The sequence below is a fragment of the Lytechinus pictus genome, chromosome 10, assembly GCF_037042905.1.
Source record: "Lytechinus pictus isolate F3 Inbred chromosome 10, Lp3.0, whole genome shotgun sequence".
NCBI lineage: Eukaryota > Metazoa > Echinodermata > Echinoidea > Temnopleuroida > Toxopneustidae > Lytechinus > Lytechinus pictus.
In genome coordinates, this window is record NC_087254.1 from 20,777,504 (window position 1) to 20,805,443 (window position 27,940).

Here is a 27,940-nt window from a genome sequence, read left to right on the forward strand (position 1 = left end):
TTGAAGTTTACAGTACATGTCAGTCTACTTTACTCCAATATTATCAACAACAGAAAACTGTAGTGAAACTGATGAAAAAGAGAAAAATAAAGGTCAGTTTTTGTATAGCGCATAACACAACAAATACATGTTGATAAGTTCATTTTGTTGAAGCTAGGAACAATTTTTATATAAGTATGTTATTGTTTTAAGACCTGTTTTGAATTGTTGACTGAATCAATCTTTTTCAGGAAATTTGGAAGTTTGTTCCATAAAACAGGGGCTGCATGAACAAATGAATGTTCGCCATACATGTACATGTAAGATTTTGTTGATATTTGAGGTACGACTAATAAATTCATGCTTTGTGAACGTAAATTACGTGTTGGCTTGCTTATACACAGTGACTAAATCATAAAGTATGAAGGAGCAAGTCCATAGAAATATTGATATACTAATAACAAAATCTTAAATTGGATTTGAAACTGGACCGGTAACCAATGTACACATGTAAATGCTGTAAGACAGGGGATATACATGTATGTGATCACGTTTCTTTGTACGAGTAACGAGTCGAGTTGCAGAATTCTGGATAATTTAGAGTCTTTAAATTTGGCGATTGGGTAAGTGAATGAGTAGACTATTGCAGAAATGAAAGTGACACATAACAAATGCATGGACTAGACGTTCTATTGTTTTTTGGTCAATAAAATCACAAATTTTGCCAATTTTATGCAGAGCAAATGAAGCTGCCCGACATTTTTGTGTAACAAACTGTTCTAAGAGAAGTTTGTTATCAAAAGTTAACCCAATAACAGGTTTTCCAAATTCTATTAAAAAAAAACTTTTTATGTCACATTTATCTTACATGTATTTCTTTCTGGCTTTCCAATAATTTGAATGATCAAATAATACCAAACGTTATAGCAGAAAATGCACTAATGCCAAAAATACTGTTCCATGTGAATGTTGCATGGTTAAATGGTTATGCGCCTCACACCTGTACAATGGATAATGACCTGAATATTTGTGCAGTCAAGTACAAGTACTTGTATTCAAATTGCCTTTTTCCAAGTAGTGAAGGTGTAGGCTACGTACCATTATAAAAAGTACATGAACAACAGAGTTCATCATACATGCACAATGGAGTTTACAAATATGTATAAAGGTTATCATACTTCCTCTACATGTAGTTCTACAATTAACAAATTGTGTAACATTTAACAGAAAATTATCCAAACCCTATTAAAGGCATTGTTCTTGACATCAACCGTCAACATTTATGGAACAGGTCATAGCAAAGTGATGTAAAATCAGCGACAAGTTCACATGCACATACACTTTTGGTGAACAATAACCAGTAATTTCCCATTCATATTGAAATAAGGAAGTCATTAGGAAACAATTCAAGATCGAGTATTGAATGGTCAATGAGGTCATTATATTACAAAACCAAAACGTAAACATCTGCGACCTTAAATCATTACACATATGGCCTGGTTGTGCAACATTTATAGCTCGAGATACTGTAGGCCTACCGCCTACTGCTTAGTATTTAAAACATTTTTCTAAATTACATAATGTAGAGTGATCAATGCTACTTGAAAATTGTTATTTTCTTAAGTTACTGAATATCAATATCTAATAATATTGTATTCAAAAATGAAAAGATGGGATTTTGAAATGAATTTATTTATCTTATTGAGAGTGTAGAATGTACATGTATCTATGTTATATGTTTGTAATGCAATAAAATCAACTCCAGTCAAGTAAATGCCATTATAAAATAGGTGTATTATTTCAAGCATCGCAATTGGCCAATACGTGTCACATGACACCCAACTTTTTTGGTGCACTGCACGGCAGTGCAAAAGGTGCGCAACGAAAATTGACATTGCACGCTCAAGCAAACCAGTGCGGTAGAAGTCCAACAAAACTGTACTGTAACTTTTCAAGGATTTGTTTCTGTGTTGCTATTTTATAAAACAAATAATGCACTTGCTCTGTCGTGCGTAAAAGTAAATGCAGAGAAAGCTCGGTTTCTTCAGATGGTGCACGCTGGGCACTCGCCGCCAGCGGCTCGTGCACAGTGCGGCACCTATCTAAAGAAACCTCGCGTGCTCTGCATTTCCACTAACGCACTCGGCTGCATGCATTATTTGTATACTATTGAAAACCTTTGAATGATGTCATCATTGCACTTCTTCTCAAATCTCAGTGACACTGAAAAGATACATGTTGCATTTGATTGGCTAAAATAACATCCTCTGGTATGTGCAGTTCAAGAAACTTGACCTCCGGTCCGATAATTGCATCACAACAAGAGGACATATTTGTTCAGAACTACATGTAAGTGTAAAGTTTAACAAGTGGAATGCCTCTGGCCGTCTCACCTGCATCACGCGATTCAATATAGCAGCAGTGCTGATTTTGAAAACTACTATAACTCGCACAAGATGTTCAGTGATACTTGGTTACTCTTATTTCCACGTGTTATGAACTAGACCAATACACTTATAGAGATATGATGGCAATTCAACAAATACCCCCAACGTGGCCAAAGTTCTTTGACCTTACATGACCTTTGACCTTGATCATGTGACCTGAAACTCACACAGGATGTTCGGTGATACTTGATTAGTCTTACATGTATGTCCAAGTTTCAAGAGTCAGATCCATCAACTTTCAAAGTTATGATGGTAATTCAACAGATACCCCCATTATGGCCAAAGTTCATTGACCTTTGACCTTGGTCATGTGACCTAAAATGTACACAGGATGTTCAGTGATACTTGATTACTCTTATGTCCAAGTTTTATGAACTAGACCAACACACTTTCAAATTTATGGCTGTAATTCAACAAATAGCCCAATTTGGCCAAAGTTCATTGACCTTAAATGACCTTTGACCTTGATCATGTGACCTGAAACTCGCACAGGATGTTCAGTGATACTTGATTAGTCTTATGTCCAAGTTTCATGAATCAGATCCATAAACTTTCAAAGTTATGATGGTAATTCAACAGATACCCCCAATTCGGCCAAAGTTCATTGACCCTAAATGACCTTTGACCTTGGTCATGTGACGTGAAACTCATGCAGGATGTTCAGCGATACTTGATTAATCTTATGTATAAGTTTCATGAACTAGGTCCATATGTTTTCTAAGTTATGATGACATTTCAAAAACTTAACCTTAGGTTAAGATTTTGATGTTGATTCCCCCAACATGGTCTAAGTTCATTGACCCTAAATGACCTTTTGACCTTGGTCATGTGACATGAAACTCAGGCAGGACGTTCAGTAATACTTGATTAACCTTATGGCCAAGTTTCATGAACTAGGTCCATATACTTTCTAAGTTATGCTGTCATTTCAAAAACTTAACCTCAGGTTAAGATTTGGTGTTGACGCCGCCGCCGTCGGAAAAGCGGCGCCTATAGTCTCACTCTGCTATGCAGGTGAGACAAAAACAATAACGACTATTGTTGTTAACTTTCATGGAAAGAGGATTAAAATTAGTAGATCCCAAGGGCCTGTTTCATAAAATTAACAAATTTGTAACAGATTAAAAGCTACGGTTCTGAAATCATTCAAGCTACATGGTTATTGGATAGTAAATTTGTAAATCGTGCCTTTGTTATTATTACAAGAAGTTTTTATGAAACAGTACCCAGGATTATGACTACAACTTGACATAATGGAGCCAGCTAACCAGTGAAAAAGAGTCACACATTTTTAAAGAGAGGCAAAAAAAAAAGAATGTTTCCATCATCATTCATAACTGTCAGATTTATAAAGAAAGTCACAACAGCAGCAATTACTGATCAGTCGAGTTCATTTCACATCCGACTTACCAATCCAGACCCCACCCGTGACCAGAAATTCCTGACCTATTGAGTATTGACCTACATGTAGGCTACAGCAGGACAGACCACGCCCCGATAGCCTGGGGCAATATTTAAAGACATCTACAAAGTTGCAATAACATAGATCTGTATTCTGAACTTCTCTTTTTCTTTGTAACTTTTCTTTTTACTTTCACTGAGCTAATATGCATTTTAAAAGCTAAAAATGGCGCTTACATGTAAATTTCATAACATATCCAGAAAAAAAGGTATTCGGGAAAATGAACATATTGTGAACATTATAAAAAAAAAACATTCCTATACATGTACATTGTAAGTCCACAGAGACAGATCTGCAAACTTTGAGCAAGTTTAAAGATCTCATTCGAGAAAATTAATCTTTTCAGAGAAAACATGCCTTTGAAGAAGAACCACCCAAGGGTTCATTACATGCCGCCGCGTACAGAAAAATCAAGCCATAGAAGTCGTGTGTTGTGGACCCAAGAAGTGAGATCCCAGCACGCGCGACCCACTAGTTAGAAATCCACTGCCAAACGCGGTTCGTGGTGCGAGGTTAGTATACTAATACTAACCTCGCAATACGTGTGAGTGAAGAAGAACAGCCAAGCATGGATTTTTGTAGACCAAAAGCTTTGGTCTCAAATACCAAAATTTAACACATGATTATAAATAATTATTATGATAATAACAATTATTCATAATCACGTATTAAATCTTAGTATTTGTTAAATGATAATTTAGATAAATTGTTCTTCAAAACGGCATTTTGTAACATCGCTACTCGAAGGTACATCATAATGCAGTCTCGCTTGACAGCTTCCAAAAGCTTCTGCAAAATCACCTTGAAAATATCCCTCACTCCTCCTCATAACGTGCGTCCAAGTTTAAGTTCATCTTCGTGATAGGCTGCAGAGCCCTTTGAAGATTACAGCAGATGATGATGATGATAACGAAGTGGTTCAAGGGTCAGACCTATTTTTATTGTATTTGCTTCGTTGACAAACGGATCAAGGGATCTACACGAGATCAGTCTGGCAAGAAACCTTAAATTTTTCACCTTGTAATCGTTGTATTAACCAATGTTTTGAACCTTCATATCATAGGCATTTATAGGCGTATGAAGGTGTAAAAATAAATACAATCACAAACATTTACGTGATTTGTATCTACAAAGATTGATTTCCTAGGGCGCCCTCAAAGTTGGATTTTTTTCGAAAGATGCCAAGTTCAAGGTCACGGATCACCTCCCGTTCCATCGAGGAGAGGGACCAATTTCTGTGTTTTGATAGACATTTACCAATATTTTCAAGTGTTACTTGAGAAATTTTGCTACCGGAATGTTTAGTGGCTGATTTGACTGATTAAGTAACTCTCTCTATTCATCTTTGAAAAGTTTGAGTTATCACAATTTGAAAAGTGTAGAAAAGCATAGTAATAGTATGTGTCATTTAACATTAAGTTTAACTTTAAGTAGGCCTACATGTAGGCAATTTTATTTACAATAATTTCTTGGAGCTGGAGTGCGCATTGGTTGCTATCTTACTTAGCAACAGTCACCTTGACCTTGGGTTTTGGGCAAAATATTTCAGATTTTTCCGTCAAACATTTGGGGCAACATTTGGTGCGAGATTAAAGAAAATCGAAGAGGGTCGGTTGACAAGCATTGCCATTGCCTTGGTTGATTTGACGTGGATTGACCCTGGCCATTTTGAGTTTTGAGTTTGACTTTTGCATGTTGTTGTAATTTGAACATGTTGGAAGTTTACTTTAAACGTCATTGAAACTTACCCAAAATGCAGATCCACAGAATTCGAACAGAGTGTCATCTGCCATTTTGCATCGATGATGGATATTCGACAAGGCCAGCAGTCAGCCCAATTCCAAGCTATTCCAGAGTCCAGCCAGCTCAGCTCAGCCGATTACATCATACATGCGCAGCATGCAGCGGCCACTTTAATGATGAAAACTAAGCCACTGGTCTGGGGGGGAGCGTCACGAATTTTCGAGCTCGACGAAGTCACCGCAGCGCGCAGGCTTCGATGACGATGATCGATTGCGACCTTCGCAAAATTGTAGATTCACTTAATTTCCTGAGCAAACGTGAGTTCCTAGAGCCGTGCCAACAACACTTGTGTAATGGATTCAAATATGAACTTATTCATTCTCAGAAAAAAGTAATGCCCATAGATTCGATATTTGGGCAGCCCGAGCATGCAGACGGCAGGTTTTGTTTTGTAACATCAAATTGACGTTAATCGTACCGTACCGGTAGATGGCGCGCTAACAGATCAGAGTCGGGTCAAAAGGAGGCGTGGAGGTGCCGTGGCCGAGTGGTCAAGGCGCCGACTAGACATTTGAAAGTCCGCGGTTCGATCCCTGGCAACGGCACCTATGCCAGTGAGCAAGGCATTCAATCGACAGTGCTCTTTTGTCCTGTATCGAAATTAATTGGAATGCTGTTTGCATTCTGGGATTCTTGGAAACTAGGTGTGGACTTGTCTTTTTAAAAAAAGGTGCCATGAGCCTAATTACAGACAGACAGACATACCAAGGTTTTTTTACCTGACTGCTAAGAAAGCACGAATGCCTGTGGGCAAGCAACTAGGGGACCAACGGCTTAAGGTCCTCTCCGAGGGACCTGGTAATGAGGATAAATGCCTTACCAAAGGGCACTAGCGCACGACTTGGGAATCGAACCCGGGTCCCAGGCCCGGGTCACCGAATGAAACCCCCGCTCTACCAACTGAGCTACACAACAGGAAGGCAAAAGATTTTTGTTCGATCCAATTAACCAATTCAATTTTTTTCAATTTAATATTGCTGCAGGGCCCTGGGAACGATTTTTTCAGTGGGGGTGCTGCATGGGCTGAAATCTTTCCTCGAAGGTGAGGGGGCACAATCGAGTATTCCATTGGTTTTTATATATATATATATATATATGCAAAGGGCACCCACCCCCATAAAGGCCACCCACCCCCATATATATATATACACAACAAAAAAAAGTAAGTCCCCCCTTGAACAAAAATCAATAATTTCCGAACCAATGCGAGTTTTTGATATATTTTTACACGAGTGTGTAGGTAATATGTTATGAGCTACCCTCTGAGTAAATGTTATGGACGTATTTTACGCCATGCTTCAGTGAGCACCGTCAGAAGGCAAAAATGTCACTTTTCAAAAGTCACAAGCCCAAAATCATGACTTTGATTCCATTTTATTGGAACTGATTCCACATTCTCATCATGAAAAAGAGTCAAAAGGCTTGTAAAAGGTACTTTCTAAAAGACGATACAATTTTTTGGGCTAAATTTCACGGTTGAATAAACACAAGTCCAAATTTGCTATAATTGGATTTTTTACACATTTTCATCAATAAAAATGATAGAATATGATGACATTTATTTTTGGGAAGAGTATCTTCAACAATATTCATCGTTTCACGGTTCAATGAACATTTATTGAAAACAAAAAATACGATTTTCAAATATCATAGGCAAGTATTGTTTCATTTTGGTAACTGAAACTGATCTTTTATCAACTTTTTCATTATGTTCATGACCAATTAACATGCTTCAATGATTCAAAGGCGTTTAATTAAACATTCACGCTTGAATGAACATGTGGAATGTGATTAGCTCTTTTTTACGTTATTGGAAAAAATGCAATTTGTAACTTTGGATATCTGTCACAAACCTCCGTGCATGGTTCATTTGATTTGATTTTTATGAAAATCCCGATGTTTAATGCATCAGTGAGCACACAATATTCGAAAATTATGCAAATGAGAAGAAAGTTCAAGGCCTTGGCCCCACTCTGTGCCGCATCGAATTGTTATTTTGGTTTGCGCGCCTTTTGGATAGTGTTACTCTGAAGCCATGTGCGAAGTTTCATGAAATAACTGTTGGCAGAAGTAACAAAAACCGTCCATGAAACAAACCCCTTATTTCATATTTGTTAAATTTTGACTTCCTCTCTCATAGACTTGTGTACATTCCCGGGGGGGCCACTTACATTGACGAGTGGATACCATGCGCGACCAAAAAAACACGTAAAAAGGATGTCCTTTTCACGATAGGGCACGTTACGTACGTAACGTGATAAGGGTGTCAAAAACACAAAAATAATGAAAAAAGGGTGTCTATTTCGCTAGGAAAATTACGTGTTTAGGGTCGAATTTGCGGGAATGATAAAACAAAATTAAAATGTATTATAAAGGATGTCCATTTTGCCCCAACACTTCGTGTTTAGAGTCCGATTTGCACGAGGTGTAGAAGGTGGGGTCGTACTAAACCAAATAAGGTAAAGCCGACGACCGAAGGGCCCGTAACAATAAAACATTCCTGTACTTGTTTAGGGGTTCATTTCAGGGAATATTTGCCAAGATTATCGTTTTGTTTCCAATACTTGTTAAGGGTAGGGTTTCACACGCCAATACTTTTTAAGGGGTGCATTTTCAGAATATTGAAATTACGTGTTTAGGGTGCTTTTCGAGACCACATGGTCGCGCATGGTATCCACTCGTCAATGGAAGTGGCCCCCCGGGTGTACATTATGGGTGCATATGTTTAAGAATTAGTAACCCCTTATTCAATATGGTGGAACTTTTTTTCAAGGCTGTCTACAGCAATGTCATTTGGCAGTAATGTTTATCAACCTATGGGCAGAATTCTGTGCAAAAATGAAATCGATTTGTTAATTTACGGATGAGTGAGCACGCATCAAAGTGAGAAAATGGGTATTTTCAATATGTCACAGACTCATTTTAAAGGGTAATAAGGTGAATATTGGGGGCAAATTCGGTTTCGAATGTGATTTTAATTGCTGTTGTTTTTATCATCCATCATTTCTATCACCACACACTTACCGAACTTAACATTTTCATGGTCGAGCGAGCACATTCGAAAACTTAGGAATGAATACTCTTTATACTGCATAAATGCATAATTTTCCTAACAATTTCTCATGATCAGTTTAATTTATGGACAAATCAGTGGTGGATCCAGAATTTAAAATTGGGGAGGGGCCTATAATCGGGGGAGCCACCAACATTTTCATATTTTAATATGACCTAACAAGTTGTAGAGGATACTACCAAAAGACCCTATATGATGATACGTCACAATACAGGGGCCGCGGAACGGTTTTCAAAGGGTGGGGAAGGGGCTATGCCAAAAGTGGGGGGGGGGGCTGACCATGCAAAAAATCACAATCTATGGTCATTTTTGCATTTTTGTACATGATTTTGGAAAAAAAAAGTGGGCCCCCCGCGCCCCTGCTTCCGCGGCCCCTGCGATATTGTGCTCACTCAACCATGAACATACGATATCAAAATTGTGTGTGGAGTGGCTAAATGATGGATAGCAAAAGAGCATAACACCATAAAATTCACCTAAAAACAACTTTTGCCCAACTTTGTATTTGCACAATCTGAAAAAAGACTCTTGTGACTTTCAAAAATGGTCATTTTTAATTCAATCTTTAATTACTCATGCATGACTCAACCGATCAATCTCATTTGTCTCCAGGAGTTGCTTAATGAGTGTAGAAAACCACCTACGAAATATCATATCTCAAAATAACTCCGTTCAAAAGTTACAGCAATTTGATTTAGGGGGGACTTACTTTTTTGGTTGTGTATATATATATATATATATAAACTCCTCAAAAAAAGTTTGGAAATCTGACTTTGATCGATAATCCTTCCTCGGTTTTAGTAAATATCAATATGTGATTAATATCAATGAATAGATCATTTTATTTTCTTTAAAATGATACCTTGCATGAAATGATTATGGCTCACATGGAGGTACAGTGCCTTGAAATGTGGGGCAAGGTCAAAATTCAAAAGTTGCAAAATGACACAATATATTGAAAGTCACTGTTCTCTTTTCCGTGGAGATTAGTGAGTTTCTCACCGGTTTCTTTTGACTTTGATCGATAATCCCTCCTCGGTTTTAGTAAATATCAATATGTAATTAATATCAATGAATAATAATCTTTAAAATGATACCCTATATGATATGATTATGGTTAACATGGAGGTGCGGTGCGGTGGGGCAAGGTCAAAATTCAAAAGTTGCAAAATGACACAATATTGAAAGTCACTGTTCTCTTTTCCGTGGTGATGAGTGAGTTTCTCAGCGGTTTCTTTTAATTGTTTTCATGCACCTTAACATCAACATTAACATGCAATCAAACACACCTCTGCACAAGCAAACACGTAAGAAACAAACAAACAGGCATGGTGTTTCAAACCACGACTCAAACCATGTTATCTCACAGAATCATAGTACGTAAACCACAACAATTGACACAGACAAAAGAATCATGTTCTGCATTGACCCTTCATGACTAGTTCTGCTCGTTTTTGCAGCTTTTCGATTCAGACCTCATCCAACACTTTTGAATCCTGCTCTTTTCGTGATGGCATGATCATAACAAGCATGGTATCAATTTAAAGGGAATTAAACTATCTTTTGAATGATGTCAAATATGCATTGTGTGACATTGGGAGAAATTAATGGCCAAACTCAGATTTCCAAACTTTTTTGAGGGGTTTATATATATATATATATATATATATATATATATATATATATATATATATATATATATATATATATTATATATGTATATATATATAAACATATTCGGTAGATAGAAACAAGGTTGAAACTTTCATGCTTTAATCCAACAAAATTGATTGAAGTCCACAAATTTTCGACGAGTACATACCGTCTTTATCAAGTGAATGACAAGTCTTGATAAAGACGGTATATATGTACTCGACGAAAATTTGTGGACTTCAATAAATTTGTTGGATTAAAGCATGAAAGTTTCAACCTTGTTTCTCTTATGTATAAACATATATATACCCGGCATAAACATAGATATATAATGAAATAATGCGAGCGCGAAGTGTGAGCTATTTTTTTTTTGGAAATTCATTCATTTTGTCCTGAAAATTTAACATTTTCAACAACGTTTGTGATCCTGAACAAAGTAAAAAATATTTACTGCGAGCACGATCAGCACGTGCAGAAATTTTCAATATACGTTCTGGCCTGAGGACTGTTTGCATTTACCCATGAAGACGATACATATTTCAACAATCAATAATGCGAGCCAGAAGCGCGAGCTGAGAGTTTTTGACATTCCGACCTAAAAAAAAAAAGGACATTCTAAGCACTTTAAGTAATCATAAACAGGATCAGGGGCGGTTCCAGGATTTTCCAAGGGGAGGGCACATTTTCCCGGCGACCAATTTGTCAAACAAAAAAATAAATAAACAAATAAAAAAAAGTTTTCCAACTTAAAATAAAATTTCGTCCACGAAAATTTTTGAAAAGCAAAAAAAAAAAAAGATTTTTACTTTCAAAGGGGGGACATTATTTTTGAACGGCAATTTTACATTTACAAATTTTAATTGTACCTCTCAAATGGGGGGCACGGGCCGGCTGTGCCCCCCCCCCTGGATCCGCCAGTGAACAGGATAGCTATATAACTATACAACTGATGCGAGCGCGAAACGCGAGTGGAAAAATTGAGATTTCAGACCTAAGAACGGGACATTCTAAACACCTTTCTAATCTTGAACAGGATAGGTATATGCAAGCGTGAAGCGCGAGCGGAAACAAAATTGAGATTTCAGACCGAAAAATGGGACGCTCTATTCATGTTTTGTAAATCAGGAAAAGGATGGGAAATCGGGTATCTTCCTACATTAATAGTGTGAGCGCGAAGCGCGGGCATAATTTTTTATATTCTGATCTGAAAGTTTATAATTTAAGCACGTTTTGAATTAAAAAAAACTGCGTATCTAAATAAACATGCGTTCGCGTATTTAGACTTATACATAGAATCTGGGCATTCTAAATACATTTTTTATTATGAAAATCAATAATGCGAGCGCGAAGCGCGAGCTGAAAATATTCTATATTCCGATCTGAAAAAGGGTGAATTAAAGCACTATTTCAAGTACTGTTTTGGAAAATTCTGAAGTGGGGGGTGGGAGGGTCTTACAAAAAGTCGTTTATTTTCATTACATTTCTGTCGTTTATCATACCAGATTTCCAGGGGGTGCTGTCTATGGAAAATAACACACGCAGCACCCCAAGGAAAATTTTGGGGAAGCTTCCCAGCTTCCAGGGCCATGTTGATGACTGACAAAAGTGTATGAATGTGATTAAGAATCTAGCATATATATCAATGACTTTGGAACTATTTTTGACTGGCGGAAGAATGAGGGATATTTTACTGTTTCAGTCGATGAATTTGATCCCGTCATAGTTATCTTCATTAATGGCGATTTATTTTAAAAATGAGCTGGCTACAATACCCTTTTTCTGGTCAGATTTTATGGAATGTCAGATATATATCCTATCGGTGGTAGTAAACATTCGACCCTCTGATTTCACGTTTATTTTTATGATTTTTTTTTAATGCTATTTTAACACACAGATCTTTACGCGCGTGGTACCAAAAGAACATATGGGGGGGGGGGGCAAAGGCGGACACAATTTTTTTTACCGTTTCACCATGTTCACAAGATCGAGTGCGAAGCGCGAGCTGTAATTTTCACTAAAGGCTAGGCGCTCTATAAACTGACTTTAAAAGGGACCTGTAAAAAACAGTGTTTGCAGTGACTTATCTCACCAAATGAATAATCTGAGCGCGAAGCGCGAGCTGAAAATTTTCATTATCCTGAGATGATAACTGGACGTTCAAAGCACTTTTTTGTAACCATCAATAGGATCGGTATCTAAACAATATATGCGAACACGTAGCCAGAGCTGAAAATTTCTTGTTTTCAGCACTTTTTTTTGTAATTATGAACAAGCAGGATGGGTCGCTAAAACAAAATTCGAATCGTGCGAAGAATAATTTGTGCATAATTGACCAAGTTATCAAATTGAACAGATCATTTATCTCATTCATGAACCAACCAGAGCGAAATTTTGAATTTTATATATGACCTGAAAGAATTTATGTTAGTGACTATTGTGGGATGTTACATTTACTATACATTTTTTTGTTTCAGTTTTCAAAATATCTGGGAGCGGGCAACGACCATGCATGACGGGGGGGGGGGGGGCAAATGTCCCCACCGTGCCCCATGGTGCTTTTCATGAGATTGTCCACTCTCTGATAAATCGGTGCAAGTCAAAAATTGCCGAGGTAAAAACGATAAGAGTGAAAAGACCGAATGGCCCTTCTGGTGGCGTAATGAGACACCCCCCAAAAAACAAGATGAAATTGTGCACTGGATGAAAGGGGATAAACAAGCAAACTTTATGGGATTTTTTAACCTTCATTATTCTAAGAGAAAACAAATTTTTAGAGAGAGAAATAGAGAGAGGGGAGGCAGAGACAGGGGACATGGATTGACTATTAATAATTTTCCTTTTAAACAAGAATATTTGTCTTACGCTTTCTTGCGTTGTTCCTCCACTTACTAATTTTCTCCCCCCACCCCCCCCCCCTTAATCTCTTCTTTTTGTTTTTGCAAGCCGATTGCCCGCACGTTAAAGCCGTATGAATGGAAATTATCATCGATCTACTACGCATCATAACTGGGACAGTTTTTACACAAAAAGGTGTGACAATTTCCTCAGCAGCTGTACTGGAATGCTGCTTGGTATAAAATCGGTATACGGTATAAAGATACATTTCGTACGTCGTCCCGTAGAGACCAACGCAGAATCTGGCACTGGTAATGTGATTTTCAGCTTATATCTCCTTTCATGCATCTTTGAGATTTATACTTTTTTAGCGTATTTTCGATATTCAAAACATTCGCCTCTTAATACTATATTCGTAAATTAAGTTCATGTCCTTGGCAATTCTGGGGTAAGTCTGGTAAATACGATTAATTCTCCCGAAGATATGAATGTATGCATGGATGATTTTGTAAAAAGGCACGAGAATTCAAAAAGAAAAACACATTCATATCTTATTACATAATTAACCATGCATGATGTGTTCAAAACGTTTTGAGTTTAAAATATAGAAATCGCAATCCAATTCTCCAGCACATGGAAAATGCAAGTTGTTTTTTATTATTATTTTTATTATGTAATAATATTGGTATTTTGCCGAAACTAAACATCTTTGATAGTGAGGCAGCACTGCTGCATGATTTGAACATTAATCTTTTATCGTACATTTGTTTTGTTATACTTAATGTAATTTCACAATGTATTTAATATATTTCAGGTAAATATGGATGTATGTATCGTTGCCATGGTAATATTGGTTGTTCTAATTATACTGAAATTAATTGAGATCAGTTTCAGAAGGTCATACATCGATGACATCACAAAGGACAAGTAAGTGGGTCTTGTAAAAATAGATGAGTAAAAGTAGACAAGTGACAATTCATCGATAAGAGTGATTATAGGCCCTGGCATAGGTTTCTTTCAATAGAAAACTGGTGTTTTCATGACAGGGGGGGTCCACGAGGGACAAAAAAAACCACAAAAACATAACATTTTCCTTCTTTTTTTCTCGTCAAACATACTCAAACGGTTTTCTTTTTAATGAAAGATATTTCATGCTTATATTCGCAGGGTGCAAAAATTCGATTTTTCATGCTCTAAATTCAGATTGGCTTTTCCTAGACCTTACAACAGGCATACATCCCCCCCCCGTCACACATGCACAATTATTTACCCACCCATATTTCTTTCTTCTAAATGACAATACGAAATTATATTATAGGCCCTATAGATATGATATACTTTTGAAAAGCATTTCCTTTGTAAGAAAATAGTGATATTAAAAGTAATTTTAAAATCGAATGGGAAAGCCGTTAGTTTCAGTGAAAGTTATTTGCATATCCTTTTTTCAGATTTTGAAAATCATTAAAAATTGATTCGGTTGTCTGTTACCCGAAAATGGGTATTTCGCATTATCAGATGTATAAGACAGCCGGGGAGTCGAAAAATAAAAGGGGGAACGAAGATAACCGGCCATTACATTCTTTGCTGTCTTCTTTGGATCTGCCTCTTTAGATCTCCCTTTTTTCATTCGCAATCGTTATGGTGGTTGGAAATTGGTAGACAATACATTATTTTTTTTTGTATATTTATGTATTTATTGTATAATCAAGAAAAAATTACAATATTTACAAGTGATCAGAAATATAAAAAAGACAAACACAATAACAATATTTAAACAAAAAGGGCAAAAATGATTCATCTAAATACAATGTACATGTAGCTTGTCAGAAGCACGAAACAAATTCAGTTTTAAGATATATAGGTACAGAAAATAAGCAAACTAATGTATTTACCAAAAAGTATATGTTAGGGAGTAAGGCATATAGTACAAAAGAAGACTTTATTTACATCTGTACATGTAGTTACTATAGGCGAGGGTTGCAGAAGCACATTGTATACATCATGGATTGGTGAACTTGTAAAAAATCAACATAAATTATACTAAGATCAGTTATAAAGGGGAGACCTCTAAAAGATTTCGCTTGCTTCGCATGACTACACCAGAGTCGTGTTTTTTTAATATCCTATTATAAATTGAGATTTTTTTCCTTCAATTTTTGTCTGTATTTATTTCTTGTTCCGTGTTCCTTCGTTCACCTTTCTCTTTTTCGTTGCAATTGTAGTATGCAGAACTAGAACATGGATTAAATGATAAATGAAAAAGCATCCTGAAATAATTGTTACTATATTTTTGGAGATTTCAAAGATGCCGACTATCCTCGTTAAATCTACCGTCCTAAAGAAAAGACTCACGAAACCTAAAATTAAGAATTAGAATTCGTAATCGTTCTTTCTTCATCTACCATATTCCCAACCTAATTCTTGATTCGAAGGTATGTCTTGATAACCGGCTGTGATACAGGTTTTGGAAATGAGCTCGCCAAGCAATTGGACCTCAAAGGTGTGAATGTGATAGCTACCTGTTTAACAGAGAAAGGTCGTCGAGATATTGAGCAGACTTCTTCCGGTCGGGTCATGACATTACTGCTGGATGTTACAAAACATGAGAGCATCATCAATGCATATGGACGAGTGAAGAGCATTATTCCGAATCAATCAGGTATCAATAAAATGTGGTTAAATGAAATACACCAAAAACGTCTCTTTTTTTTTTTTTTGGGGGGGGGGTTACACTACAATTCTTCCTCGAGAGAATGCACGTAAATAAAGAAACAAATAACTCCATACAGTGAGAGCAGTATAGGTCCATGATGAGAGGCATCTATATTGTATTGACCACTATTATATTGTTCAAAGACAAAGCCAAGCTTGAAATTATTAGTCTTCAAAATACTTCTTATATTTAGGAAGAGTTGTTATCATAATCATGATCGAGTGCAGTCTCGTTACATGAGCATAATATTGGTAAAAGCAGGAGTGGGGTGAAATGGGGCGAAATCGCGTCCTAACACATTTTGCTTCATTGACATTCACTGTAGCAACCTTATATTTCATAATAATAAATATTAAAAATACGATACAAAACTAGGTATCTGAATGAATTGGTATATCATTAGTTTTTCGTCAAGTAGCAAAGACATCACCAAGTCGTGACAATATTTGTCACTCTAGTGAGATTATTTCCCCCAAAATTCACAAAGTTACATATTGTATGATTCCAAATAAATTAACGGTCATTGAGGTTCACACTTACAATCATTTAAGGTGCATGGTGTCCCAGTAAATTATACCCGTGTATATTATATGCATATACCTCTTTTTTGGTATTAATTTTCTTCCACATGCAGTCTCTTCGCTTTAAAACAACTTTATCCCCAATCTTTCACAACTACTCTGGTAGTCAGGCATTTGCTTGATTTCTGTAAGGATTCGTTTTGTGGCCGAATCACATTTTTCTTAATTGGTTATTCATTGCTATGTTATGTGAATAAATTGTTTTGATCTGTATATGGAATCTCTTTACTACTTTTACCTAACAGCATTATGGGGTGTGGTGAACAACGCTGGAATATCGGTCACTCCCGGTCAAGTTGAGTGGAGCAAACGAGATGATTACGAGAAAACTATGGCGGTTAATTTCTTTGGCGCTGTCGACGTCACTCTGACTTTTCTACCACTTTTGAAGAAGAGCGGCGGTCGATTGGTGAACGTCACCAGCAGTGCAGGACGCCTAGCGGCAGTGACAGGGGGCTATTCTGAGTCCAAGTTTGCGTTGGAAGCTTTTTCAGATATCATTCGGTAAGCCTACTGAGCATTCAAATTGATTATAATCATCTGTAGACTGGTAGCTTATGCAACAGCTGGAACCACCCCTGACCCACCTGCGAAAATCGATGCGTTAGGGTGATTTCGGGTATGTGGGTTTGTATGTATGTGGGGTGGGGGTTGTGAGTGAGTGAGTGAGTGACGGGCGGTGTGGTTTGTGTTTGTCAGTACATGGAGTACAGGAGTAGGTCCATGGTCGGTATAAGGTGCTGATATTGATTAAAATTAAACTTTCAATATCCTCTGTTTCACATACGGGTACACACTATGCCCCTTTCTTTCTGTGTCACTCTGCCCCCCCCCCCCCCTCTTGCCACTCTCAATCTCTCCCTTAACCATCTCCATATCCCTTAATCATCCTCACCTCTCCATTCGTCTCTTTTCACTTTTATCACATAATAATTTTTTCGTCAATGTCTAATTTAATTACTTCCCCAACTGCTAAAATTGTGAAATTTTCATAATTATTTTGAATGTGTATTTTAGGAGAGGACGTAAGCTATTTGGATACCAGTATCGCATCAGCATCATCGAGCCTGGTTTCTTTGCCACCAAACTCACATCAAGGGATTGTATAACTCAATCGGTAGAGGGCGCCTGGAATAGACTGTCAAAAGAAGAGAAAGAAGACTTCCCCGAAAGGATCATGCATGAATGTAATTATGATATAAGCGGCAACATTTTATGAACCTTAAAAAAAATGTTAACAAAATGTTTCTTGTTATGTGGAATAAAATTGATGTTAAATGTTTATAGACATGCCGAAGTTGAAAACTTGCATAATTGTTTTTTTCTCAAAGCAAGAGAGATTAACAGAATACAAAAACATAATCAGAGGCTAAAAACAATAAACCTTCCCCACAAAAAATGTTTTAAGCACGAAGATATCCCTCTAGGCATGCTAGGACTGTGAAATTTAATAATTATTAATCTTAACGGCAACATGAAGAGGATATTTCAAGTACTACGGTGATGAATGTAAAATTGGTCATCTCGATTAGATTTACACTAAAAATGTCACGTTTTTCGACTACTGCATAATTTTTGCTTCTGCACCCTGCAATGGGCGACAACAGCATAGAGTTAAAAAGTACGAGTGGAAAGGTGATTCAGCTCATCATCTGTATAATATCTTTGGGCTCAGACAGTTTTTTAAATTGTACCAGTGCATCGTAACCCATGTACAATTCAGTTTTTTTCGGCTAAAATCGATTTAGGCCTTCGGGTAAAGTGTAAAAAAATATAATCTAAAATAGAGGGGTAGATAATTATGTTAGTATTATCTGCATACATAAATATAGGTTAGGAGCATCGATGATTTATGAAAGGTTTTATAAAGAATAAAAAGTAAAGGACCTAGAAGATAGATCATTGAGGTATATCCTCTATTAGGTGTACTTGTGATATTTGAAACACGTTTGATTCGTTTCATAAAATTGTTTTATGACCAATTTACAGAATCGCAAATTAAGTTGTTTATTCCCTCATTATTGAATCTGTCAACAGGTGTCGAAGGGAAAGTCAATGCCATGAATTATCTCGCATCGAGTGATACCAGTCAGGTCACCAATGCCATGGAGCACGCCCTCTTTGCCAAGTGGCCAAAATCCAGATACAGTGTCGGCTGGGATGCAAAACTTCTGTGGATTCCGTTGTCTTACATGCCATCGTGTATTGCGGATACTCTTTTAAAGTGGTAGATAATTTACACGCCGACCAAAAGCAATTGTGCAAGCATCGTACAATTTTTTTTTATGTGCATCCTATGTTTGAGCGACAGAAATGTAATAGCTAAACTACATTGGTTTATAAACGTTAGAAGCAAAAAAAAATAGATATTTTGTTTTGGGCACTGATTCGATGATATCGGTTGGAGGGGCAACTGTGTGTTGAATTAGGAAGTTTCAATATAATATCAATGGCTTGTTAAGATGTTAAATGTGTACTGTATGTGCATTTATATATATATAGCCATAGATTTAAGCCATATGTTGAAATTAAACTTAAAATTTAAAAGGAAAATGTTCACATAAACAGTATTTTGCCTCTTATTTGATGGTTGACCATTTCCCATATGGACATGATGGATGTAGAATTAGGGGATGACAAATTTTCGGAGATTCAGTGAAATTCAGTTAATACGCACTGTCGAGTTATGTTTTAATTTTCGTTATATTTTCTCAAAATCCTCGTGAGACCTGTTGCCTGAAGGATATGCAATATGAAATCTGATATTCATTTGTAAAGTTTACAATAAATCTTTTGGGACAAAGGTGTTATTTCTCCCATTTTGGTCTAAAGTAACCACAGAATGTGACGAAATTTTCTGGATACGATCTTTGAATTGCTCACTGATGTACAGTCAGTAAAATTAGAAGAGCCGGTGTAAGAAGGGTCTTTTTAGAAAAATAAACAATTGCTGAGAGAATTATGCGATTAAGAGAATGAAATAAAATCGAATTCTCGTATTCAAACAATCAGTCAATACTTTTTTAGGCTAGAAATAATCTTAAATAATTGATAATATAGAACCTTCGATTCCCAAAAGCTTTTGAAAGATTTTTGGGATATTGCTATTATAGGTTTTTATAGTTAGGTTTCTAATGATGGCAACGAACTCTCAACATAAATTTTCGAAGATAAATCTGGCCCCGTATTTTGCCAACCTCCCGTGCAGGGTTCAGCAGTATGCAAGTTCATACCAATGATTCTTGAATCAATAGGTATGATTCGATCTCGTATCAATAATAACTCTATTGGAGACCGTCGGCGTTTATATAAACTGACGAAAAGTAATAAGACCCTCTGACTTATTTAAAGAAAAGATGCGTGGGCAGGGTTAGATCTCCGATTTCGAGGCTTATCGATTCAAATTCTTCAGAATTAGGGCTCCCGGACGAGCAAAGAGTTCCCTGACTTACTTCCCTATGCATGCTATGGGTGTAGGAAACTTTGCTGGTGGTAAAATAAAAATTCAAACTGAAAAGGATTCCCAATCCTAAAACGACGCAATGGCCTCCAACAATATTGACAAGCACAAACATGGTTATCACTTTAAAAAAAATGTCGTCTCTATAGCTACTCATAAAAGAGGAAGCCAGTGGCCAATTTTGACGTCTAATGCTGGGGACGCGCCCCCCCCCCCCATGGACCTACTCAGTGGCGTACCTATGATTTTCCACAGGGGGGGGGGGCAAAACCGTCCGCCAAAAAAATTGACAAGCAAAAAAAAAAAAAAAGGTCTTCAATCACAAATGAAGGATTTCGTACCAGAAAAAAATTGACAAGCAAAAAAAAAAAAAAAAAGAGCTTCAAGCTCGTCAGGGGGGCAATAAAGGTCTTCAAGCTCGTCAGGGGGCAAAAAAGGTCTTTCAAGCTCGCCAGGGGGGGGGGGGCAGGGATACGTCCTTTGCATGGGTTGTGGCTCGTCAGGGGGGCAGACTGCCCCCTCTGCCCCCCCCCCCCCCGTAGGTACGCTAGTGGACCTACTCCATGCTCCCCCATAAACATGATCTGTCCGCCGTGGAACCGATCAATTGTAATCGAAGGGCCCGACTAATGTCATGGTATGGGTATGAACAGAATGGGTACTCCAACCCTGAAGTTTGGGGATTGTGTGAAGGAATGCGACTCCACAAATCCTTTGTTGTGGTCGAGCTCCGCGCCTTTTCCTTGGTTTGTCAATCGAAACCTTCGTGCAACACTGAGTTCTATTCAGAAATCGATAGAGAGTGAGAACAAGAATGATTGAAAAGAAGAGAACCACCGAACAGAGAAGAAGAAAGAAAGACGGTCCGATGGTGGGTGTACCGAACACTAGCTCGATGGCGTGTAGCCTGATCTATTCACCAATATCTCCATAAAACGTGCACAACTAAATATGACGAAGAATATCATTCTCTTGGTATATTTGCGGTCTCTGGTGTCATTGCTGACTATATTTGAGTAATATATACATACCGTCTAAACTCAAATACTACAAGCAGTTTGGGTCTACGTAGTATATATGTGACTGACGATGTGGATATACCGGAGTTTATGAAGTTCCATGGCGCTACGCCCATCACCTTAGTGCTTCCGGATGGCGAGGCAACTCAATTTTGAATTCTACAGATCGTAAAGGATAATTATCGTAAGTATAAAACTATTATGCGAATATAATTTATCGTAGGGACATGCATAATATCATATACGCGCTGATGATTTAATGGGAATCAAAATGTTTAGGCTCTACGATAGAGAGGGTAGTGGTTATCATGAGAGGAAAGGGTATAAATAGGTTTTTGACAGTTTACAATTAAGATTACCTTCGTCTGCATGATAGTGGAAATAAATATTTGCCTGGAAGATTATTCAGAAAATAAGCGAGAACGACGAACAAACGAAAGTTCGAAATAAGTGAAAACCTATTATCACGAATGAATCAAACAAAACATTCTAATATTACAGACTAATGTATTTTGCCATGCATGGGCATATTGCGTCATCTCAGAAATCCCCAGGAGAAAGGGTAGGGGGTGGGGCTTCTAAATCATTAGAAAAAAAAAGTTAAATGTGTATCATTTCGGACATGAAACGCGAATAGAGCATAAAGTGGTACTCCGGACTGAATTATCTATATCTAAATAAATAGAGTGAAATTCACTGAGCAAAGTGCTGAAAATTTCATCAAAATCTGATAACAATAATGAAGTTATTAAATTTATAAATTTAGCAATATTTTGTGAAAACAGTTATTATGCACGTCGTCATAAATATTCAATAGGTGGGCTGATGATGTCACATCCCCACTTTCCCCTTTCTCATGTTATTACATAAAATCATAATTATTTCTTCTTCTTTTTCATACAAGTGTCAATAATATCTCCCTTTTGATAAAATAAGTGGCAGCAAAGAATATCTAATGCATTAAATCAGTTGTAAATCCAACTTTTTGAGTTCTTAGAGAAATCGAATAAACATAATTCCATATTATAAGATACACAAGAACGAGTGGGGATAATGACATTCTAAATCAGGTTTTTCATTGAATATTCATGAAGACATGCACAGAACTGTTTGGCCGAAATAATGCATATCTTTAATTTGTCGTAACTTTGTTATTCCTTGTCCAATTTTTATTAAGGTTTCAGTGTTTTGTTTGTCAGAGTTTTCCTTATCGGTTCAATTTGTTCAATTTTTCTCTTTTTATTACTTTCAGCCTTGAGTACCCCTTTAATAATGTTGTTTATCAATATTGCTCATGATCTCTATTATCACAGATACACTTACAGGACAAGTCCACTCCATACAAATGGTGATTTTAATAAATAGAGAAAAATCAAACTAGCATAACACTGACAATTTAATCAAAATCGGATGTGAAATAAGAAAGTTATGACATTTAAAAGTTTCGCTTATTTTTCACAAAACAGTGATATGCAAGACACAGTGACATGCAAATGAGACAGTCGACGGTGTCCATCACTCACTATTTCGTTTGTTTTTATTGGTTTAATTATACCGTATTTGGCGTATTTCATTTTTTACAGATTTGACATTAAGAGCGAACTTGACGGAAGTATACAGTATCATACAGTGCTAATTCCACATGTTCAGGGAGGAGTTAATCGTTGTTTCACTTGACAATGAGGAGAAAATTAGAATATTTCATATTTCATATAATAAAATACAAAAGAAATAGTGAGTGGATGACGCCATTAGTCTCCTCATTTGCATACCGACCAGGATATACATATAACTGTTTTGTGAAATTAAGCGAAATTTTGAAATGTCATAACTTCCTTATTTTACATCCGATTTTGATGAAATTTTCATGTTATGCTTGTTAAATTTTTCTCTTTTTATTCAAATCATCTTCTTGTTGGTGTGGACTTGTCCTTTAAAAGTGGAATATACTACCTTTTAAGCACATACACAACTGTGTATGCTGTTAGAAATCGTTCCATTAATTATACACACAATACTTATGCCAAGCCCTGTCGATTTGGATGATTACATATGCTGAATATATCTTCCCTAACCAAATAAGTTCTATAATTTTACCACTGTATCGGTATGCTTTTGTTCTTTCCCTGAGTGTGTTTACAAGTGCAGTAAGCATAATGTGTTTTTGTACATGAAGGTCACAATTCCAAACGACTGGAATGACTGTAAATATCTATTTTCAATGAGTTTTGATACAAAACATCAAAATTCCAAGATGTATTTCACCTTCAATTTGGGAATTTAAACAGCCCACCTGCATGGCCGCATGTCTTAGAGTTCCATACAATTCTGATCGAACTGATTTTGTCACTTCTTGTCAAGTTGAGAAAGTTCCTTTTTGTTTTTGGATTAAATCTATTGAACTATTCGAATTTGAATTTGAACGTTAATGATATGCGGGATTGTTTTAGGCTCCAACTGCTTACCAAATAAAACAGAATACGGACAAATACGTCGTACGAATAAAGAAAAAAAAAATAACCAAAATGTAACTTAAACAAAGCCGCGGGCAAATTCAATATATTTATGATTAAATAGTCTTTAAAATTCATGTATCGAAGTAAATACAATGCAGAGTTGCGTGTATAGGTGTATAATACCCTAATTATTTATGTTAAACAACTAGTCATTAAAAATTATAATCAGACATTATACTTTGGATGTTTCGATCTGACCGAAGTAGGTCCACACAGGGTTGATCAGAACATGCGTTCTTCACCACCAAAAAATAAATATTGGCCTGCAATATCTGTATGAATATTAAGATCACAAGCCTTTATAATATTCTGCCCCAAACCAAAAACCCACCTTCATGTATAGTTCTACAGTATTTACCCAGCCCAGACCGACACCAATAACAATAAAAACAACAACAAAATATTTGTGACACTAACATGAGGCTAGACGAGGAACAGAGACTCTCGCATATGAATAATAGTTTCTGTTTGACACAATAAAGGGAAACTTCTGGGACTTTTTCACACATGCGTGAGAAGTCAGCCAATATATTTCTTTGGGTTGACATTTCTCTCGCTTGCTAACAATAGCTTTGTTTTTTATAGCCACCTTTGGGGTAATATTTACAAAAGTAGTGAGAGGAATGATGAGTCTGGATTGTTTGATTGATTTCTAATATTTTAGTCAAAATATATTCACCAACACGTAGGTAATTTCTACCAATCCCTTTTAATGATATTTTTGATTCCCTTGGAGGTTGTTACTATTCAACCAAAAGAAGAGAAGAAATTAAAATATGACATATTCATTATAATAAGCATTTGGTAGAAAAAAAAAACAATGTATTTCAATTTTGAATAAAGATAATACATAACACAGGACAGATTATAAAAGTCAAATTACAAAAGAGAATATATTTCCAAAGTTAATCTTGCTGTCCTCATGAGTGTAAAACCATTAACAGTAGCCTACACCACACCATGTTGCTATGGTGATTGTTTTAACCGAAGTCTCTGTTAAAGATTTCTCGTAATCAAATTATATGGATAAGCCCTATATTATGACGTTTGACAGATTTCATGCACAAACTTGTAGTGATGAAATAAAAAGAAAATGAATGAAGTAGGATGTCGAAATAGGTTGCGTCCATATATCGATGTACAATTTTTTCACCAGTACATCTTATTCGAATAGTTTTGACTTTGTTTTAGTTCTACAGCTTTGTTTGAACATGCTGTTGACATGACACATAAATAATTCAAAATAATGGTATACAGGTGTACGATGATGAATGATTCTCCACAAGATAATGAATATAATGAACGTCATTATCGAAACTAATATATAATATAATATGATATAGTAAACTTGAAAGAGATCTTATATAGCTTTGCAAGCTGCAATGCATCCTAAGCCAGGTCTGGACAGTACTGTCACAGTGATTCCCATTCAGAAATTCGAGATTCTGAGGGAAATTATTTTGAGGTGTATTCCCAATATAATGTTATCGATGATTCAGTATCTACTGATCATAAAGAGGATAGAGAACATTACTAACTCACTTTATGCATTTGTTCCTATCACTCACTGTGTGCAGATGGCTGATAACGTAAAAACGGATCAGTGGCGTTGGAAGAATAGCAGCGAACATGATCGTTCTCGGCGTGACGAAGTCCATCATCATGGCGAAAACCAAGACAACTCCGTCGTTCTTCGCAAGAAGAATCGTGATCAACGACGTCGACAAGAGAAGATGAAGAAAAGATGGAGCGTTCGACCGGATGTCAACCTCACCTTGGTCCCTCAAGGAATGCAATGTAAGATCATCACCGCTATCGTCTTCATATTCTTTGGTTTATTCTTGACAGCAGCAGGGGTCGTGATCTTGATCATCTTGAAGAATATCTCCCACGTTGTCTGGAGTGTAGGCATTGGAATGCTTGTCTTAGGGTTTATAATATTTGTTGTTGGACTGTTTTATATGTTGTTCAAGTGTTGCTTCAGGACTTCAACCAGGTACAAGCAATACAAGGCGCAGTTCAAATCCGATGGAAAGTACCAGATGAGTGACGTGTCCGAACAATCACCTGAGATTAAAAGATCTCCTGTTAAGTCCAGCATGCACTATACGCATCAAGGAACTTCTTCCAACCATCAAAGTCATATGGGTGATCAACCATCGGATGCAACAACCAGGACTTATGTAACTGCTACTGAAAACACTCCCTCCATGCCGAATTCATCGACACGACCTCTATCAACACCGCAATGGATTACACCAGGGGGTTATCGTCCGATGATGGTCAACGATCTCTCTGAATTCACAATGGATATGCAGACGGCAGACGAAGACCACTTAGATGATAACGGTCATGGCCAAGGCACCCCACCCCAAGAGTCCCGTCGGGAGGATACCCTCAGCGGGGACTTTGCCAAACTAGAAGATGCTTTGCGTGAACTGATTCTTAAGTAAGAGAATTTCGTTTATTCCAAAATGTTATCACGCTTATGTCAACACTTTTCAATAAGATCCTTCGTATAACCATGAGCTTTGTATTTTTTTTTAGATTTGTCATTATTTCATTTATAGAAAATGTAATTCTAAAAAAATAAAGTGAACAGAAGCGCACATGGATGATTGACCCTCAATTTTTTTTTCACATTATCTTAAATAACTCATCTAAACGATGTTTTCATTGTCTTTGATTTTTCCCATTTAAATGAATTATTGATTTGTCTTGTTTTGAGTTGTTTTAGTACAATTGTTATTGTCTTTGTATATACCCACATAATCCTTTTACTTACAGTAAGTCTGCAATGACAATTTCAAACACCATGTAAACAGTGTTAATCTCTTTAATTTATACATTTCTTTTCTTCCTTCCTTAATATTGTAAAGAAAATCAAGGGGTGGCGAGACGGAGCATCTAATGAGAGGGCCCATAGATACGTCGACACCTGTTAACCCCAAGGCACAGACACACTATAGAGTCCATAGAGTACCAATCAACATAGAAGGAGACCCTAGAGGACACATACCCCTAGAGGTGGGGGACCAGAGGGTACATAGCGTACCCATTATGATTGAAGGTGATCCTGGGGTACACGGTTTACCCATGGAGGTAGGAGACCATGGGGTACATCGGGTACCTATCAACGTTCAAGGAGACTATGGAGCAAATAGGTCACATGCAGGGATAGGTGACCAGGGGGTACACACTGTACCCATCATGGTTGAAGGGGACCACGGGGTGCACAGATCAGAGGTAGAAGGTTCTGGCCAGGGGGTACATAGGGTGCCTATCATGGTTGAAGGGGATCCTCGTGCGACCACGCCCACCCCTATCCCACCTTCTTACGATCAGGTTTTAAGAAACTACCGTACTTACTCTCGCTCTGCATCGCCAACTAGGATAATGGAATCGGATGTTTGAATGGTTACTCATACAGATAGACAAGAACATGAGAAGATTGTTTCAGAAAACCCCTCTGAAACCGGATGGCAGGGAAAGAAGATGATGGTAGATTCAGCGAAATTAAATCTGAGCATGCTCAGTCTTATGGAAATGTACTGAGCATGGATTTTTACCAGATAAAACGTCCTGTTTGTTCCTTATTTTCCTTATTTTCCTTATTTTCACGACGTAAGCATTATCTGCTATCTTAAACAATTTAGGAGCATACCAACTATTTCCGAATATATTTAGATTTTATAAGCGTTCAAAGTTCTAATTTGAAAAGGGTACAGTTGATTTACATGTAAGGTGGCTAGTGTTTTGATTTAAGAAGACTGACCACTTCAAAATGCTATTTGCATTTGGCTTGCTTTGTTTGTTTCAAAGTTGAATGATAACCATTAATATGGTCAGATCAGAAATCCAGGGAAATCGACTATGCAATAGATCTTACCATGACTGAATGGGCAAAAATATTTTCCCGCATTTTTTTACATATACGGCAAATGAACCTGAATAGAGAAGTAGACTGATGTAAAATGATTTTTAAATTCTTATATCAAAATGCTTGATTTTCTATTCAATGACAAAATAAGAAAAAAAAGGCAATGGTTTTTTTTTTACTTAACAATAATTATACTGCCGAAATAAATGTTATTATTTTCATTATTACTATCATTATATTATTACTCTTATTATCATCATTATTATTATTATTGTTATTATCTTTATTATTATTCTTATTATTATCATTATTATCATCATCATCATCATTATTATTATTTTACTCGGAAGAAAAGTGAAAATCATAATCAATAATATTGTTAGTTTGGCTTGATGTTTGATATTGTATTCTGTATAACGTTTCTACTGGAAATTAGGAAGACTGTTCGCACTAGTTAATGTCCAAAAAATAGATTGTATCCTTACTCTCTTGATGTTGATCAAGAGAAATTTGAATCGT

At 36.7% G+C, this 27,940-nt stretch overlaps 3 protein-coding genes across 4 annotated transcripts in view; 2 read left to right on the plus strand and 1 right to left on the minus strand.

The window, feature by feature from the left end:
- The window catches only part of LOC129269252 (multidrug resistance-associated protein 1-like), a 59,643-nt gene extending 53,536 nt beyond the window's left edge, over window positions 1–6,107 (minus strand). For both annotated transcript variants that reach the window (XR_010294852.1, XM_064105530.1), the window contains exon 1: window positions 5,637–6,107. Coding sequence is in view for 1 of the 2 variants with exons in the window: in XM_064105530.1 (XP_063961600.1) it covers window positions 5,637–5,681 (45 nt within the window). In the remaining variant the exon portion in view is untranslated. The remainder of the gene's footprint in view (window positions 1–5,636) is intronic.
- A 7,405-nt stretch (window positions 6,108–13,512) lies between these two features.
- Window positions 13,513–20,359, plus strand: LOC129269970 (retinol dehydrogenase 16-like). The gene is made up of 6 exons (XM_054907409.2): window positions 13,513–13,563; window positions 14,067–14,179; window positions 15,685–15,911; window positions 16,792–17,050; window positions 17,564–17,733; window positions 18,584–20,359. The coding sequence occupies exons 2-6, from the start codon at window positions 14,073–14,075 to the stop codon at window positions 18,775–18,777; spliced, it is 957 nt and encodes a 318-aa protein (XP_054763384.2). The 5' UTR covers window positions 13,513–13,563; window positions 14,067–14,072; the 3' UTR covers window positions 18,778–20,359.
- Window positions 20,360–20,793: 434 nt separating this feature from the next.
- LOC129269253 (uncharacterized) lies at window positions 20,794–27,326 on the plus strand. The gene is made up of 3 exons (XM_054906726.2): window positions 20,794–21,209; window positions 25,119–25,990; window positions 26,421–27,326. Exons 2-3 carry the CDS (start codon window positions 25,119–25,121, stop codon window positions 26,953–26,955), a joined length of 1,407 nt encoding a protein of 468 aa, XP_054762701.2. The 5' UTR covers window positions 20,794–21,209; the 3' UTR covers window positions 26,956–27,326.
- Window positions 27,327–27,940: the final 614 nt, after the last annotated feature.